General features: G+C 41.8%; 1 protein-coding gene across 1 annotated transcript in view; it reads right to left on the reverse strand.

Annotated features, from left to right (window-relative positions):
- Positions 1–13,884, reverse strand: part of STX6 (syntaxin 6) — a 99,116-nt gene extending 85,232 nt beyond the window's left edge. The window contains exons 1-3 of the mRNA XM_086955470.1: positions 13,003–13,884; positions 4,369–4,538; positions 1,243–1,337 (exon numbers count right to left, since the gene is read on the reverse strand). Of these exons, the coding sequence (XP_086811596.1) occupies positions 1,243–1,337; positions 4,369–4,538; positions 13,003–13,037 (300 nt within the window). The 5' untranslated portion in view covers positions 13,038–13,884. The remainder of the gene's footprint in view (positions 1–1,242; positions 1,338–4,368; positions 4,539–13,002) is intronic.
- Positions 13,885–14,475: the final 591 nt, after the last annotated feature.

A 14,475-nucleotide genomic window follows, 5' to 3' on the forward strand; every position in this document is an offset into this window, starting at 1 on the left:
AGCACAAAGGTATGGTTGAGATCATAATGAACAGTCTAACAGCATAAAAAATAGACTCTAGCGTAGAATGACTGAACTGTTTATCAAACTTCAGCCGACGTCAAGGCACCCAAGCACAGACCTATGGCGATCATCTTCTATCAACGCTATTTGGGTATGAATTTGCAGTCAACAGTTCCAACTCACAACCATCCAGGTCTCCCATAGGCATAGCAAACAGGAACTTACAAACCACACTGCATACAGAGTGTGCTCGCACATCAGTGTTGCAAGGGTGCCTGTACGGACACATACTCCACTGCTGCATCTTGAAAGAGCACATTGCTCTTAGTTCAGTGTTCTGCACTCCAGGTTAGTGCCAACATTATGACCACGGGCACATAAGATTGCTCATGGTCTTATACCGTGCACTGACAATCTCATTTAGGGCCCATGTGCTCTATATGCACCTCTTAACCTCGGTTTAGTACATCAGATTATTGCTCTCGGCTCTCAAAGGCCCTTGCACTGCTCTTACTTCAGCTGTATGTCAGTCGCAGGCATATCAGGTTAATGCGCTCACCATGATCACATCCCACACAAATTTTTTATCTCACCATGGTGCCTGCACGTTGCATACTGCACTTACTACACCTGCTAGTACTGCAGCCAACTACTCTTACGGTGGTCCAATACATATTGGGTTACTCCTCACTTTTTTGTCCCATGTTTCTCAGGTTATTGGTCTTTTATTCAAGTAGCCTGTATTCTCATTTTCCCTAGAGACATTAGATTACTGTTAACAGCTCAATCCCATGAAACGAAATACTGCTCTTGACTTAGCTCCATGCATCTGGACTCTCTGCTCTTAACTCATGCCCCATGAGCCCTGGTTCACTGCTCTTGGTTCTACCCCATGAACCCCTTGAACTTCAGATCACAGCTCTCATCTCTGACACTACTGCCTCTGATTGTGGCTAAGGCCAATGAACCTCACGACACTGATCTTGGTTTATCCTATGAACGTTTGGTCACTGCTCTCAGCTGAGCCCCATAAATATTGGTCCTTGCTCTAACTCAGACCCATAAACCTCAGTCAATAATCCCAGCTCAGCCCAAATGAGACATGAGTTGATGTTCTTATCACAGCCACTGTACCTAAGGTATGGTGGGCCCTTGTGTCTCAAGATATAGCTTTCTCCTATTACTTCCATTCTTACATGTGCTTTCAGCTCAGTCGCTTGAACCAAGTAGAACGCTTACCTTTACTGTCTGCCTGGTGCTACTGATGAAGGCTTTCCTCTTGGTGAGCTCAGCAACATCCAAGTTGAATTTCCGAGGATTTGCTTCTACGATACTTGAAGAAGGCAGTTAAAGAATATAAAACATAAGATGACAGTGGGAGGACTGTGGCAATAACAAACCAATACACTACAAAACGTAGCAATTTTAATTCAAATCATTCGTATTACTTGTAAAAATTATCCTCCAATCAGGTTTTATTGGCACCAATTCAAGTTTGCAAGAATACCAAGTGGAATGAGGAGTTTCAAAAGGTTCTGTGCCATGGGAAGATCAGCAGGAGAACAGGTGCAAATGGTTGGACTAGCATGAACAGTGACAGTGCTAATCACAGTTGACGCTTCATGCTTTTCAGGTAGAGGCTTCAACTGCTGGCAGCAGAAAATTTGAAAATCTGCACCAGTGCTCTCATATGGTGCACATGCTTCTGTGGTAGGTCTGGCCAACTCTGGGACCACAATGTGTTGTCCTGACAGTTCGAGGTAATATCTACTTTGCAAGAAAAAAGGGGAATACGAATACAGTATTTTGTGTGTGATCAAAGCCACACTGACCTGGGCCAGAGAAGTCAAAAAGAGTCACTGCAGCTCACCACGAATGGATATGATTTGCTGGCATACAGAACAAGCTGTAACATACGAGCACCACACTCTACACAAGCTACATGCTTTGCAACAGTTTAGGTGAGTGCTCTGTGTAACAAGCACTTCTACAGTCCCACGTTTTGATACAAGCACTTGCCATACCAATTCGCCTTCCATAAGGGATACAGGATCATGCAACAGTCTGAGCTTTAAGACACTGTACAATCCTGCACAAACTATAGCCACAAGCATGCACTGCCTGTTGTAACTTCAGCACTAAACTGTGCACTCTGAACAGCAATAGCCTCGTTTTGTAAACCAGGTGGACACAACCATCTTGTGTCACATGCTGAAAGTTGAGAACAGACAAACATAATCGGAGTTAAATCTGGGTCACTGTTCAGATGGTTGTTCTGAATCTGCATAGTTAGATCAGTAGCACATATAAATAAACACCTATCTCTGTACTAGTTGACATAAAGGAGTGACTATGCAAGTCATTGCTCCAAAAATCCACAAGAAGCTATACATGCAATCTTGATAGCACAGGCAAACAAATATGTTGAATAGTTCCCAAAGATCTATGGCCCACATCTTATGACACAGAAAATGGACTAAGGAATCGTTTAAGTGGCAAATTACCCAGCATCATCAGGATTATTAAATATTACAATGCTGACAACAATGGCGTCAAACACAGCTGACAAATACACAGTGACATGGGCAGATTAGGTACTCGTGTCCATGGTCAGGTGAAGATCATTTACAAAATAAATCAGAACACTCATTTTATTTTAATGTGAACCTTTGTTGGTGGGTTCATTCAGAAAAAAATGGTTCAAAACTCTGAAGATGCTATTATCATGTTCTCCGCCTGGAAATGGAGTCTTACATGCCAGATGAACCATCTTACTTTTTAAGGTCCACACTTGAATTCACTTTTTCTTTGCAAATGATGACATATACTGCTGGCAACAGAAGAGCTATGCTAAGATGGTGTACACCATTCCACAAAACGAACAAACAATATCAAAGAAGATAGTAGGGTTTCCAGCTGTAAAGAGACACGCCTTCTCCAACATTTTGCAAATGAAAATACGGATGAAAGACAGCTGGCTAGCAAGTGACTTATCAAGGTCATAATCTATATACATACACAACAATGCCTCATCAAGTCAGTACCTAGGTAAGTCATTGGAGAAGGGGGTATGAGAAGCCCAGACGCGTTCAGAACTGTAAACTAAAGACATTTCAGGTGCCAAAAGGGCAAACCACCAATTCACAGGGTCCTCAAATTATTCTCATTACATAATTTTACTGGTTGAGAATAAAACAAACGTCCTCAGGACACAAACCCCATCACTAGAGACTAAACTCCTACGACAAAAGAAAGATACGTCCAGCAATCCTGGCTGTACAAACAGGAAGAATGAGATGTCCCTCTTTGTTTATCACAACACTCTGCCGTGAAGGCTCATTTTATAATATTGCTGACAAGAAACCTAGGAACATTCCAAATCTTTTAATTGGCTATGTCAGTACAGAAACCCACTCAGTCCACATAAGTATACTTTGATACACAATAAATATGTATGAATTCAGAGCACCATTGTCTTTGAACTCAGCTTAAAAATACACAAACTAATGCATTAGACCTAGTAGTTGATTTACAGTTAGATAATCTGCATTTTGGATCACACAAAAAAACAACAAACAGAAGAACACATTTGAACAAAAGTAATGTATGCATACCAAGGGGTCCATATTCCCACAAAGAATAAATCTCCACATAATAGGATTTCAAGACAGATCCACCCATACTGAATTTGGGTCAGTCAGGTAGATGTCTCGTTTTGGCTCACAGACCCTGTGAATAATACAGCCCGGTAAATGGGTAGTCACCACAAGTGCTGTGCAACAAAACAGGCACAGCTGGAAAGGATTAATTAAGCCAATTGGCTGCTGGTTCAATCAATGACTTTGCTTCCGAGTTAACTTCTCTGATTTACAAAGGGGAGCCCTGCATCAAACAAAGAATGAAAAAAAACCTTGAGAGACAATACAAAGTAGTGTGATTATCTTAAGGAGGACTCAAGTGTTATCAGTAAATATGAAAAAAATAAAGCTGCCTTTCTAGCGGGCTGGAACAAGAACGTTCCATGTCAAGAGTCTAATGGTACCCGACACACACCAGAGCCCGTTTCCCTCCTTCAAAGACCAAGCTATAGAAACAGGAGTTGTTGCACCAAGCCAAGGTATATAAAAACACATTTGTTCAGACATAGTTAACACTCTGGCACTCCTTGAAAGACCTTCTCCAAACCCCATAAAAAGAGTGAGAAAGAGACTTTTATCCTCACCAACTGCACACATTTCTGCAAGGTACCTCAAAGAAATTTCCTCTATAATCACCTGCTCGACAAAAGTAACATTCTCATGACATCGAAAAGAAGAAAAATAATAAGAAAATAAAACTTAATTTCTCAAAAACGGCAAAGGATATTGATGGTCTCCTCAAGGTCCTCTAGGTCCCAGTCGATACTTCGCAGGTTGTTGCGCAGCTCGTTTGTAGTCCACTCCACCTCTTCTCGGGTAGCTATGGTTGGGTCGTGGAGAAGGTCCGTCCATCTCTGGAACAGACCCTGGGCAGTGTTCACTGCTTTCTGTACTTCACTGATCATTAAAGGCAAGAGATGCACATTTTAATCAAAACTATACCATGTTTACAGAGCATAGTTTGCATCCCCAATCATTCCTTAGCTACCTCACTAATGAGTCAGTCCCAAAGTCACTCCCACTACCTGCTATCAGCCCAGCGTCAATCACTTGCAGGTTCCCTTACAATGTCCCAAGTCGTACGATTTTGCTTCCCAATTAGCATCACTCATCACTACCCTCGAACAGTCCTATCACTTACCATGTCTCTCTTTGAGGACACATTACTCACCATTACCCTTGCAGTATCACTATCATCCACGATTCTCCTTCGAGAGGCCCCTTCACCTTCCATTCCCCACACTGACTCTACTACATAGCACACCTCTGTCACAGTCATCCACGCTCTCCACTCCAGAGTAACCAGCCACTGTTCAAATGTACCCTCTATCACAGTATGTTGCCATTCCTGGTTCCTTACCATCAACAATTTTACTCCCAGCCCGTCAGTCACTATTCTCCTCTCAGTAACTATTAACCAAAGTTTCTTCCCGAGTCCCATATCTCCACTACACAACTCCTAGATTATGCCCACGCCCTGTTCCTTCATCAGTTACAAGTACACATCAACTGTCTTGCAGAATAAGTCCCAATTACTCTTCCTTTCCTACAATCATCATCTCTCATCACTCCCTTCATCAGTCCTATTCTGAAAGAAGAACCTGCCTGCAGGAAGTACAACCCCTGAAAGTGCAGCAGAGTTAGAAAAAACTTCTGCTAAGACATTAATGGGTGACACCGTACTCGAATTGAGGACAGCGCTCCACTGCCTTGTGGCTAGGTTTGTGCTATACCAAAAGGCATACACACATGCTGGCAACCACTTACTAGGTGTTTTCCCATCACTACTGCTGCTCTATTTGAATTTCAACTGAAGAGGACTCTGAACAGTTCAGTTTTCAGACGTTTCCTAAAGTCTGGGTATTTTATGGCAAGTAGGGTTATTTCAGCGTTTTGTAGGCTCCTTGTTGAGTCAAGGGGTGAGACAATTTTGACCACATGGGTGGTGGTTTCAGGACACGAGTCTATCTGCCTTTCCTTCATTTTCTCACACCACTATCCTCCTATATTTTGGATGAACAAGGGGACGCCTGTAATGCAACTTTTGTGATGTCTCTGGTGAGTTATGATGCTGCAAGCGTGATGATAACGTCAAGTTTATTCCATAATGGAGAGCGATACATGCTTCAATCATATCAGCCCTGATCAACCATCCCTCTCATATTAACATTTTCCAACCTCCCTGTTCCAAATCTACCCACAAGCATTCTCTCCACGTACTCTGTAACAACCTTGCGCGTCGGGATAATGCCAGAACATGACACATCTGCTCCTTTAAAACAATTAATGTAATGGCCATAAATGAAAGATACAAAAACAACAGTTGATGGACAGAATGCATAACAATGTCATACATTGACCCCAGTACAGAGATCTGGGCCCAAATCCATCTTTTTTTTTTATCACCATGCCATTCCAGTTTGGACCCAGCCAGATACAAATCAGTATTGAACCTGGGCCCAATGGCAATAGTCCAGATCGAACTGCCAGGCCAAGTCCTCCCTGGACTGGAAACAAGCATCCTAGGACCGGTTTCGGTCTTTCAGCCCTCATCAGCCAGGATAGCTTGACTCCAGTGGCATGGAGAGCACAGGACCCACGTTTGGGCATACCCGTCCCACTCGGGTGACAAATGCAAAAAGAACAATTGATGGACAGAATGCAGCACAATGTCATACATTCACCCCAGTACAGAGATCTAGGCCAAAATCCATCGTTTTTTGCTCACTATTCCATTCCAGTTTGGACCCAGCCATATGCAAATCAGTCTTGACCCATAAACGAAAGATGCAATAAAAACAGTAAAATAAGATAGCCAAAAGTACACTCTATAAAAAACTAACAATAGAGTCTCAAGAAATACAGAATCCAATATGTAAATCATTCAACTTCACAGGTAAATTCACTGGCCTACCAGAGCGCGTAACTTTCACCCTAGTATCTTGCCTCGGTACGTTTTGTGAAACAGGTGGCAATGAAGGATCACAGATGCACCTGAACTCACTACACACATCCTGCATCCCACCAGGTTGCACCCCTTCATGAGATTCCAAGGTATTCCTTCCTCCAGTCGTACAATTGAGATTGGCATAAGTTTTGGTACTATCCAAGACACTTCCATTCCAAATTCAGGAACCGGAGGAGGAAACATTTTTGCCACTCTTCCATGACAAGATCTTGTTGAATTTCGCCAGTTTACTAAAACGCCAAATCTTGCCATCTTCCAGCTCAGCTGAACAAGCGAAAACCTTCCTCATCCTCAGAGGTTCTTAGCATTCCTGCTAGACTTAACCCTTACCCACTCCCTGTCATACAAACGCACTTCCTTGGCTCCTCTTTTCTTGTCATAGTACTCTTTATATGTGCTGCAGGGTTTCACCAGATTAGCCTTATCTACCTTCAGTGACTATTTACTCTGCATTTCCTGAGACATCCAGGCAGAATTGTCCCTTGTGAAAGGATCCCGTCCCCTTAGAATCTTAAAAGGGCCGTACTCAGTTACTGTGGGTGAGATGCGGTACATCCACTCCAACTTGTTTAGCTCAAGCTCACAGTTTTTTACATGCATCGATGACAGCCTGAATACTGCCCTTAATAACCCTATTAAATATTTCAACAGCGCCATTACAAGCAGGATAATATATAGGAGTTCTCTTTTCCTTAACACCATTCCTTTTCAGAAAATGTTTACATTTCTCATCAATGAATTGCGGCCCATTATCACACAACAGTGATTTAGGAATGCTTTCCTTAAGGAATACCATCACTTATACAGTAACAATAGTAGCAGCATCAGATGTTCCACTGACCGTTAAATCTGGCCACTTGGAATACATATTTAACAGAACCACAATATATTTGGACACACCCCTACTGTCCAAAACAGGGCCTAGCACATCAATGGCTAAGACTTCCCATGGACCAGAAGGTATTTCTCTTGTGCCCTTTGGGCAGTATCAACACTTCCAGAGACTTATCCGCGTTGAAATAATGTTCACATATCCTGACAAATTTCTCCATAGGAGTGTCCATGCCTGGACACCTATATGAACTTTTGTGTCTTTTAGATTTGACCACTCCATGACGACCCTCATGCATTAATTCAAGTATCCTCCGTCGTAGGCCTTGTGGTGGGAATTGCTGTTGCTTCTTGATAGGAAGCCATAGACAGATACCTCATCTACAAGTTCCCAAAAACATGTGCACTCTTCCTCCACATTTCTTTTGATTAGGCCAATCCTGCAGCGTATAATCCTTGACTTTGTTCAAGGTCACATCCACAATATAGCCAACTGCCCAGTCCGAATCCGAAATAGTATCATTGTCACACTCCACGTTAGCTGTTACATTATCATCATCCCACTCACTCACTTGATTCCACTCCCCACCCCCCTCCCCACAGGGGTGACCTGCTGAGATAGTCTGCTACCTTGTTCCTTTTCCATGGAAGATACTCAACACTGTACGCATAATCCAGTAAACTAAGGGACATCCTAGATATACGGACAGTGGTGTTGCTAGACCCTTCCGTGGTCAACTTTTACCAGCAGATTATGGTCAGTACATATTCCTCAGGAGCAATCAAGGATCTGGAGACAAAATAAATGATGATGCCCCTCCTCCACACATCGCTAGAAACTTGAGACCACACTACCCTTAGCACTGGCATCAGTTGTAATGATAGTTTTGGCTCTAGGGTCAAATCCTTGTAAGGGTATTGCTTCACAAATTTCAAGTTTTATTTCCTCAAACTGTTCCCGATACATGCCATTCCACTCAAATACCTGTTGAGAACGCAGGAGTTGCCTAAAGTAATACATTTTCTCTGCAAATCCTTCCACAAACTGGGCGTAAAACTCAGCTAATCTTGAAAATGACCTCACTTCTTTACTTGATGGAGCTGGGGCATCATTAATAGACTCTAAGGCTTCCATCTTGAGTGTAATACCACTGCCCAAGATAAGTCACAGATTTTTTCCCAAACTTACATTTGTTCAATTCAGCAGTCAACCCCCAGGCTTTCAACTTCTCCAAGAACTCATATAGCCTACGATAGTGTTCCTCCTGGCTCTTACCCATAATCAATGTCATCCTGGAAGTATGCTAACCCATGGAGAGCTTTAAAAACGTTTGTGCGTCAGTCTTAAAAAACACTACTGCAGCCATAGTCAGTGCAAATGGCATGCAAATAAATCTGAAACACCCCGCCGGTATTATAAACGCTCTGAGATCCCTACTGTCCAGATGCAGTCACTTGGTGGTAAGATGAAGCTAAATCGATCATAGAGAACCACTTGATCCCCTTGATAAAATAGCTAGCAGTTCATTTATCTTAGGCAGCGGAAAATTATCCAACATGATATTTTTGTTGAGGTCCCTAAGGTCGATACACAACCTCAATTTACCCTTTCCCTTCCTGGCCACGACAAGTGGAGCTATCCACTCTGCACACTTCTCTGCTTCAATAATCCCTTTACATTCCAAATCCTCTAGTTCCTTCGTCTCTTCATCCCAAATGCTTTGTAAGACACAGGTATAGCATTCTTTTTAAGACTATTTTATGAACAAAGTTCTTCAAATTGCCTATTCTTCCTGAAAACACTTCTAGAAATTCTCTCTTAAGCTTGAACACAAAAACGTGTTCAGTGTCTTTCAGCACAAGCAGTTGGTCCACACTATTAGGATTTAGTGTAATGTTCAAAGCTTTTTGATCTTAACATTGAGCGTCCTACCTCTCACACATACAATGTAGCCACCATCCCTCTACCCTTAAATTCAAAAGGTAAAACACAACAACCAGACATAGGTATTTTCTCACCCGTGAACATAACTGGGTGGATATCAGACTCTAGTAACTGCATTTTTACTACTTTTTGAAACTCACTTTTCTACACTGCCTTGTTGATAATGGTAAACGAGAGTCTGCTGTAATACCACCACACCGCCTATGTTCATGTCACACATAGGTTTATTCCTAGTCAGACCACACAAATTCAGCACAGGACACTAAACACACATGACACTCACTTCTTCTTTTTGGCCAGCATCAGAGTGTTTAGAAAACGATTCATCATCCCCCAATTTAACACAGTGCTCACCTTTATTCTTCTTTCTGCACACCATAGCATAATGACAAACACTCCACAAAATTAGCCCTTCACCCTTAAGGCAGGGCAATTTTTAGCTCTGGCTAGGTGATCCTTGCTACTGCACCTATAACAAGCCAGATTCTTACTCTTATATCTACTTCCAGATTTCGGTTTGTTCTCTGACCCCACCCCCCCCCTTGGCTTTAGAGTCTCATGCTTTAGAAACCTTACACACCAGAGCATCCACTTTAGACTCAACACGGCTAGTAGTCAAGATGCGAGGTGCTGTTGCACATCTTTTGGATAGCTCACTTTGTTTAACCAATGCTCTTATGTCCATGAGTGAAGAATCCCCACTCACTCAAAGTATCTCCAGCACATTGGAGTTATTGTTACGCATAATGACCTGATCACTAATTATTTTGTCGTGCAAATTGTCAAATGTACATGTTGCAGCTAACTATTTGAAGGCTGACACTGTCCTCAACAGATTCTGCTTGGCCTTGTTTTCTCTGAAAGAAATTAAACCTGTCAAAAGCTGCACATACTGTATGCTGATAGTAGAGATCTAAATCTTCCCTAGCATTCACAAAAATGCACTGTTCTCTTTCTGTTTTAAGTCCTATATCCCAAGCACTCACTATTCCTATTTTACAAATATGTTAACTTTCTTTTAATAACATTCAAGAAAAAAAAGGAAAGAAAAAAATCCCCAAATTTTCTTTCAGTTCTCTATTTTCTTAGGTTCCAATTCTTGTATTCTTATCCACAAGCCAACATGCGTTTCGGTGCCGATTGGGATATTCCTGTGACTTCAGCAGGGATGAAATGTTTTACAAATATTGGCCCAATTTGTAATTATTACATTTTCCAATATGGATGGTAACCCCACAATATAGTGACATAAGTGCAAATTTAATATATAATGGGACAATATATGATTTGTGACTGTTTCGTGGAGACCTGTGCATAGCTAACAGTTTTTCAAATATCATATATTTTCACAAATATTTCGCAATTTCATAATTAGTTTTATCACATGCCATACTATCAGTCGAAAGTTCTAAGGATAAGTTACATCTAGCAGCCAATTTGCGTCATTAGCTATTTGTTCCTTTTCTAACCCTGTGTGTTTCCCAGCAAATGTCAATAATTCCTACAAAATCCCAATAATTAGAACCAATGTGCTAAGAGAGAGCCCCATACCTGAGAGAATAGTGTCTACCTGTCAAATTTCGTCAGACTGTATTTCTTTCTGTAAAACATTCACCCATTGCAATTTCAATAAACAAGTATGAAAAGGTGCTCAGGTACCCAATTGCCTGATTTTTAAAAATCATATGTATCTTACGGCCAGGTATACTTCCGTCCCGGTCCACTCATGGAATATTTTTATATACAGTTTCCCTTCTGTAGGGGTCCATCAGAAACAATGCTCCCGGTTATACGAGAGTCATTACTGCCTGATACAGTGAGGAACAGGATAATACTGTGTATCCTAAAATATTATCCTGTTCCTCACTGTATCCTAAAATATTAAGAGAGGGATCAATATTTAACATGATGTCCTTGTTGTGTTGCTAATATCTATATAAACAAGTGAAATTGAATCTCTTACCAGCATGAGGATACAGGTAGACTTTGCTACGGCGAGTTGAAATGGTGTCAGTAATCGCACCCTACTAAGGCGCCATATTAAGTTAAAGAACATGAAAAAGGGACCAAAGTATATTAGTCTGATCTTCCACAAGTAGCGCTTCGTGGGCACCATCTTAGAATAGTATAAGAAATGTAAGCTGAATGTCCTATTCTACGCGAGTATTGGTATGGTTAGCAGCAGACATACTTCACTGCATCTTTATAAACCACATGTTCAGAATATGAATCTAAAAACAGTTATATGCTGTTCATGTTTGTCGGGCAGTAGTTACATTGTTGCCATAATTATAAACACATTCAGAATTACATCGAAATTTTTTAGCAGTGTAACATGGATAAAATCTCTGTCTATAAGTCCTAATAATCGATATATATTTAAATTGCTTCTTTTTTTGTCCAACACCATATGCTGATTCCCCATATCCACAGGGAATTTGTATTTGTGAATTAAAATCACACTCAAGTGTTGGACGATCTTTCCTAATGAAACATACATAGAAAATATTGCTTAGCTGTGCCATCATATACTTAATCACCATACCTGCGGAGATTTCTATTCTACAGTTAAACAATCATTAGTTACATATTGCAATGGCACTTTCTCATGTTGTTCCCTTGCTTCTCATCTGATATATACCACTATGGTAGACAATCCTGGTCAAACCGAAGAAGGACAGCACTCACAAGAATTATTTTGCAGTGACTTTATTGTGCGAAACCTCCCCCCTCAACAGACGCTTTTCGGCGTTGCCGCCTTCCTCGGTATCAGTAAATAACTTACATGCCACCATTTTATAGTGCACAGGGCTGATGTTAAAATCAGATTTCATAAACAGCGAAGACGGTCCAGGTAAAATCATTTAGCCATGTTTGGGAGTCTATAAAGAGTGGCCATCATTTAGCATGTCTCCGGCAATTATGCTTATATATATATAGAAAATTCTATATACAAGAAAATCAATGCTTGAATGTCGGGCAGGTATTAGGTTAGTAAATATTCCACCCAATAAGATGGACTTTTCTTCAGCAAAAGCCATCCTATACACAGGCCTTATTGGTGGTTGTATATCAAACGATGTTGTTACATCATCATAATAGGATAAGTACATACAGGACGTACTCTCTGCTTACATTAAGGTAACATTTAAATTCTTGTAAGGGTGTGTGATGTGGTAATAAAAATCATGTATTTATGATGGCTTGGAACATGCTGTTCAAATCACAGCTAAATGATAATAAATTCAAGCTGCTGTGATGCCAAAATGCAAGGATGTGTACGAGGCAGCAGCCCATTGATTCACTTTGAAGATGGCGAGTTCTGCGGTGCCAAATCTTTCCATACCCATCGCAATTTATCACCCTAGCCTGCTAAAATCAGCACTGCTAACAGGTGTGCTCTCAGACATCAAGGTTTTTTCCTTCAGTGTCCCCAACATACATCTTTTTCACTTTCACTATCCCAACTACTCCGTTCAGTCTTGATCACCCTCCAATTCCAACTGTTACCTGTCATTCCACATCCAGACATAAGTCCATCCAACAACCGAAGGAAGAGTCATTGACGGCTAAGAGATAATGTTGCTCACCAGTGAGACCTAACTATAAGCACTCACCCTTTGACCACGAAGAACGGATCTTCCATTGACATGATGCGCGACTACTGTAGTTCCGGCTTGCTCTTCGGGGCTCACGCCGATTTGAGAAGTCAATCTTTGTGGTCGCTTGAAGGCAGTCAAGAAGGGTCAGGGAGGGTATAGATACAATGTTCTGAATGTAATTTAATAGTACTTCAAGAATTGGACAAATTTTAGAGTGTTGGCAAATAGAAGGTGGTACAGGGGACTTGTTGTGATAGTAGGGAATTTAGTGGAAAGCCATTTATGGGTCCCGGAGTAAAGTGCTACTCGCCGAAAAAGCGCTTCGACGACTCGTCAGGGGTAGTAAGCCCTATATAAATGCAATTACAATACAATACAATTATAGAATGCGTTAGGACTGGGCAAATAAGTAACTTAGAATGGATAACATATAGTTTATAGCGCTGTATAGAGAAGAAATGAATCATTAGTTAGATTTACCAATCACTGAACCGGCATGCGGGCTTTCTGTGAGGGCGATAGATATATTTTGAAGCTGTATGATGGATTGTAGCATGGGTGCGGATAGATACCTCAATTATTTAAGGGTGTGCCAAACGAGAACTACGTTCCGCCTAAAGGCATGATATCAGAAACTTGGCAAGGTGGACTCCGCCCTTGATCCTTCCGATAATTAATACATAGAAGGATGTTTTTTAGATCTCGAAAATAAGGGGAAAATGTCATAGAACACCTATATAAAACACACGTTACTATAGTAACTGTGAAAAAAAGCCAGTAGATATACTGTTGAGATTTAAGGGAAGAGTATTGAGGAACGTGAAGTGACCACCTGTCCGCTACTTACACGGACCCTCTGCAAATTCAGCCCAGTATCCGCTGTGGCTCTTCTAACGGACGTCATTTGTTCTATTTTTCAGCACTTCCGGGTCGCATCACCAAACAATCCCACGGTCGAAGCTATTCTGGGAGCCTCGGGGTACTGCGAATTTGTAAAGAGACCTATGATTGGAGCATTGGCAGCACTTCCGCCAATCCTAGTACGCCGCACAGAATTCCGCGTTCCTATTGGATTTCGCTATGGTCGGATAACGGAGGCCCGCACGTGCATCTGCTCCAGCCATGGAGCATTCGCCCAGAGTGTGCAAATTGTCGCCCGTTTCAGAGCGGGGTTGGCTGGGTCCATGCGAATTTAGCTAGTTACAGACAGCTCTGAGGCAGTCTGTCTGGGCTCTGGAGCTGAAGGTCATGATAATGGGAAGAAATGGGGAGGAAGTGGTATGGAGGTTAGTAGCGTTGAGCTGGACTGACCCCGGAGGTCACTGTATGACGTAGTTAGTCCCGATCACTGGGTTCCCGCAGCAGCCGGTCTCTTGCGGGTAGTTCTGTTCACGACTGGAGCTGACCAGCTGTTGACCGGACAGGCTTGTTGATGCTGCCCACGTTTTTGTTGGTGTTTGAAGTAATGTGTAGTTTATTCGCAGTAAT

The sequence above is a fragment of the Lissotriton vulgaris genome, chromosome 1_1 (genome assembly GCF_964263255.1).
Source record: "Lissotriton vulgaris chromosome 1_1, aLisVul1.2, whole genome shotgun sequence".
NCBI classification, from domain to species: Eukaryota; Metazoa; Chordata; class Amphibia; order Caudata; family Salamandridae; genus Lissotriton; species Lissotriton vulgaris.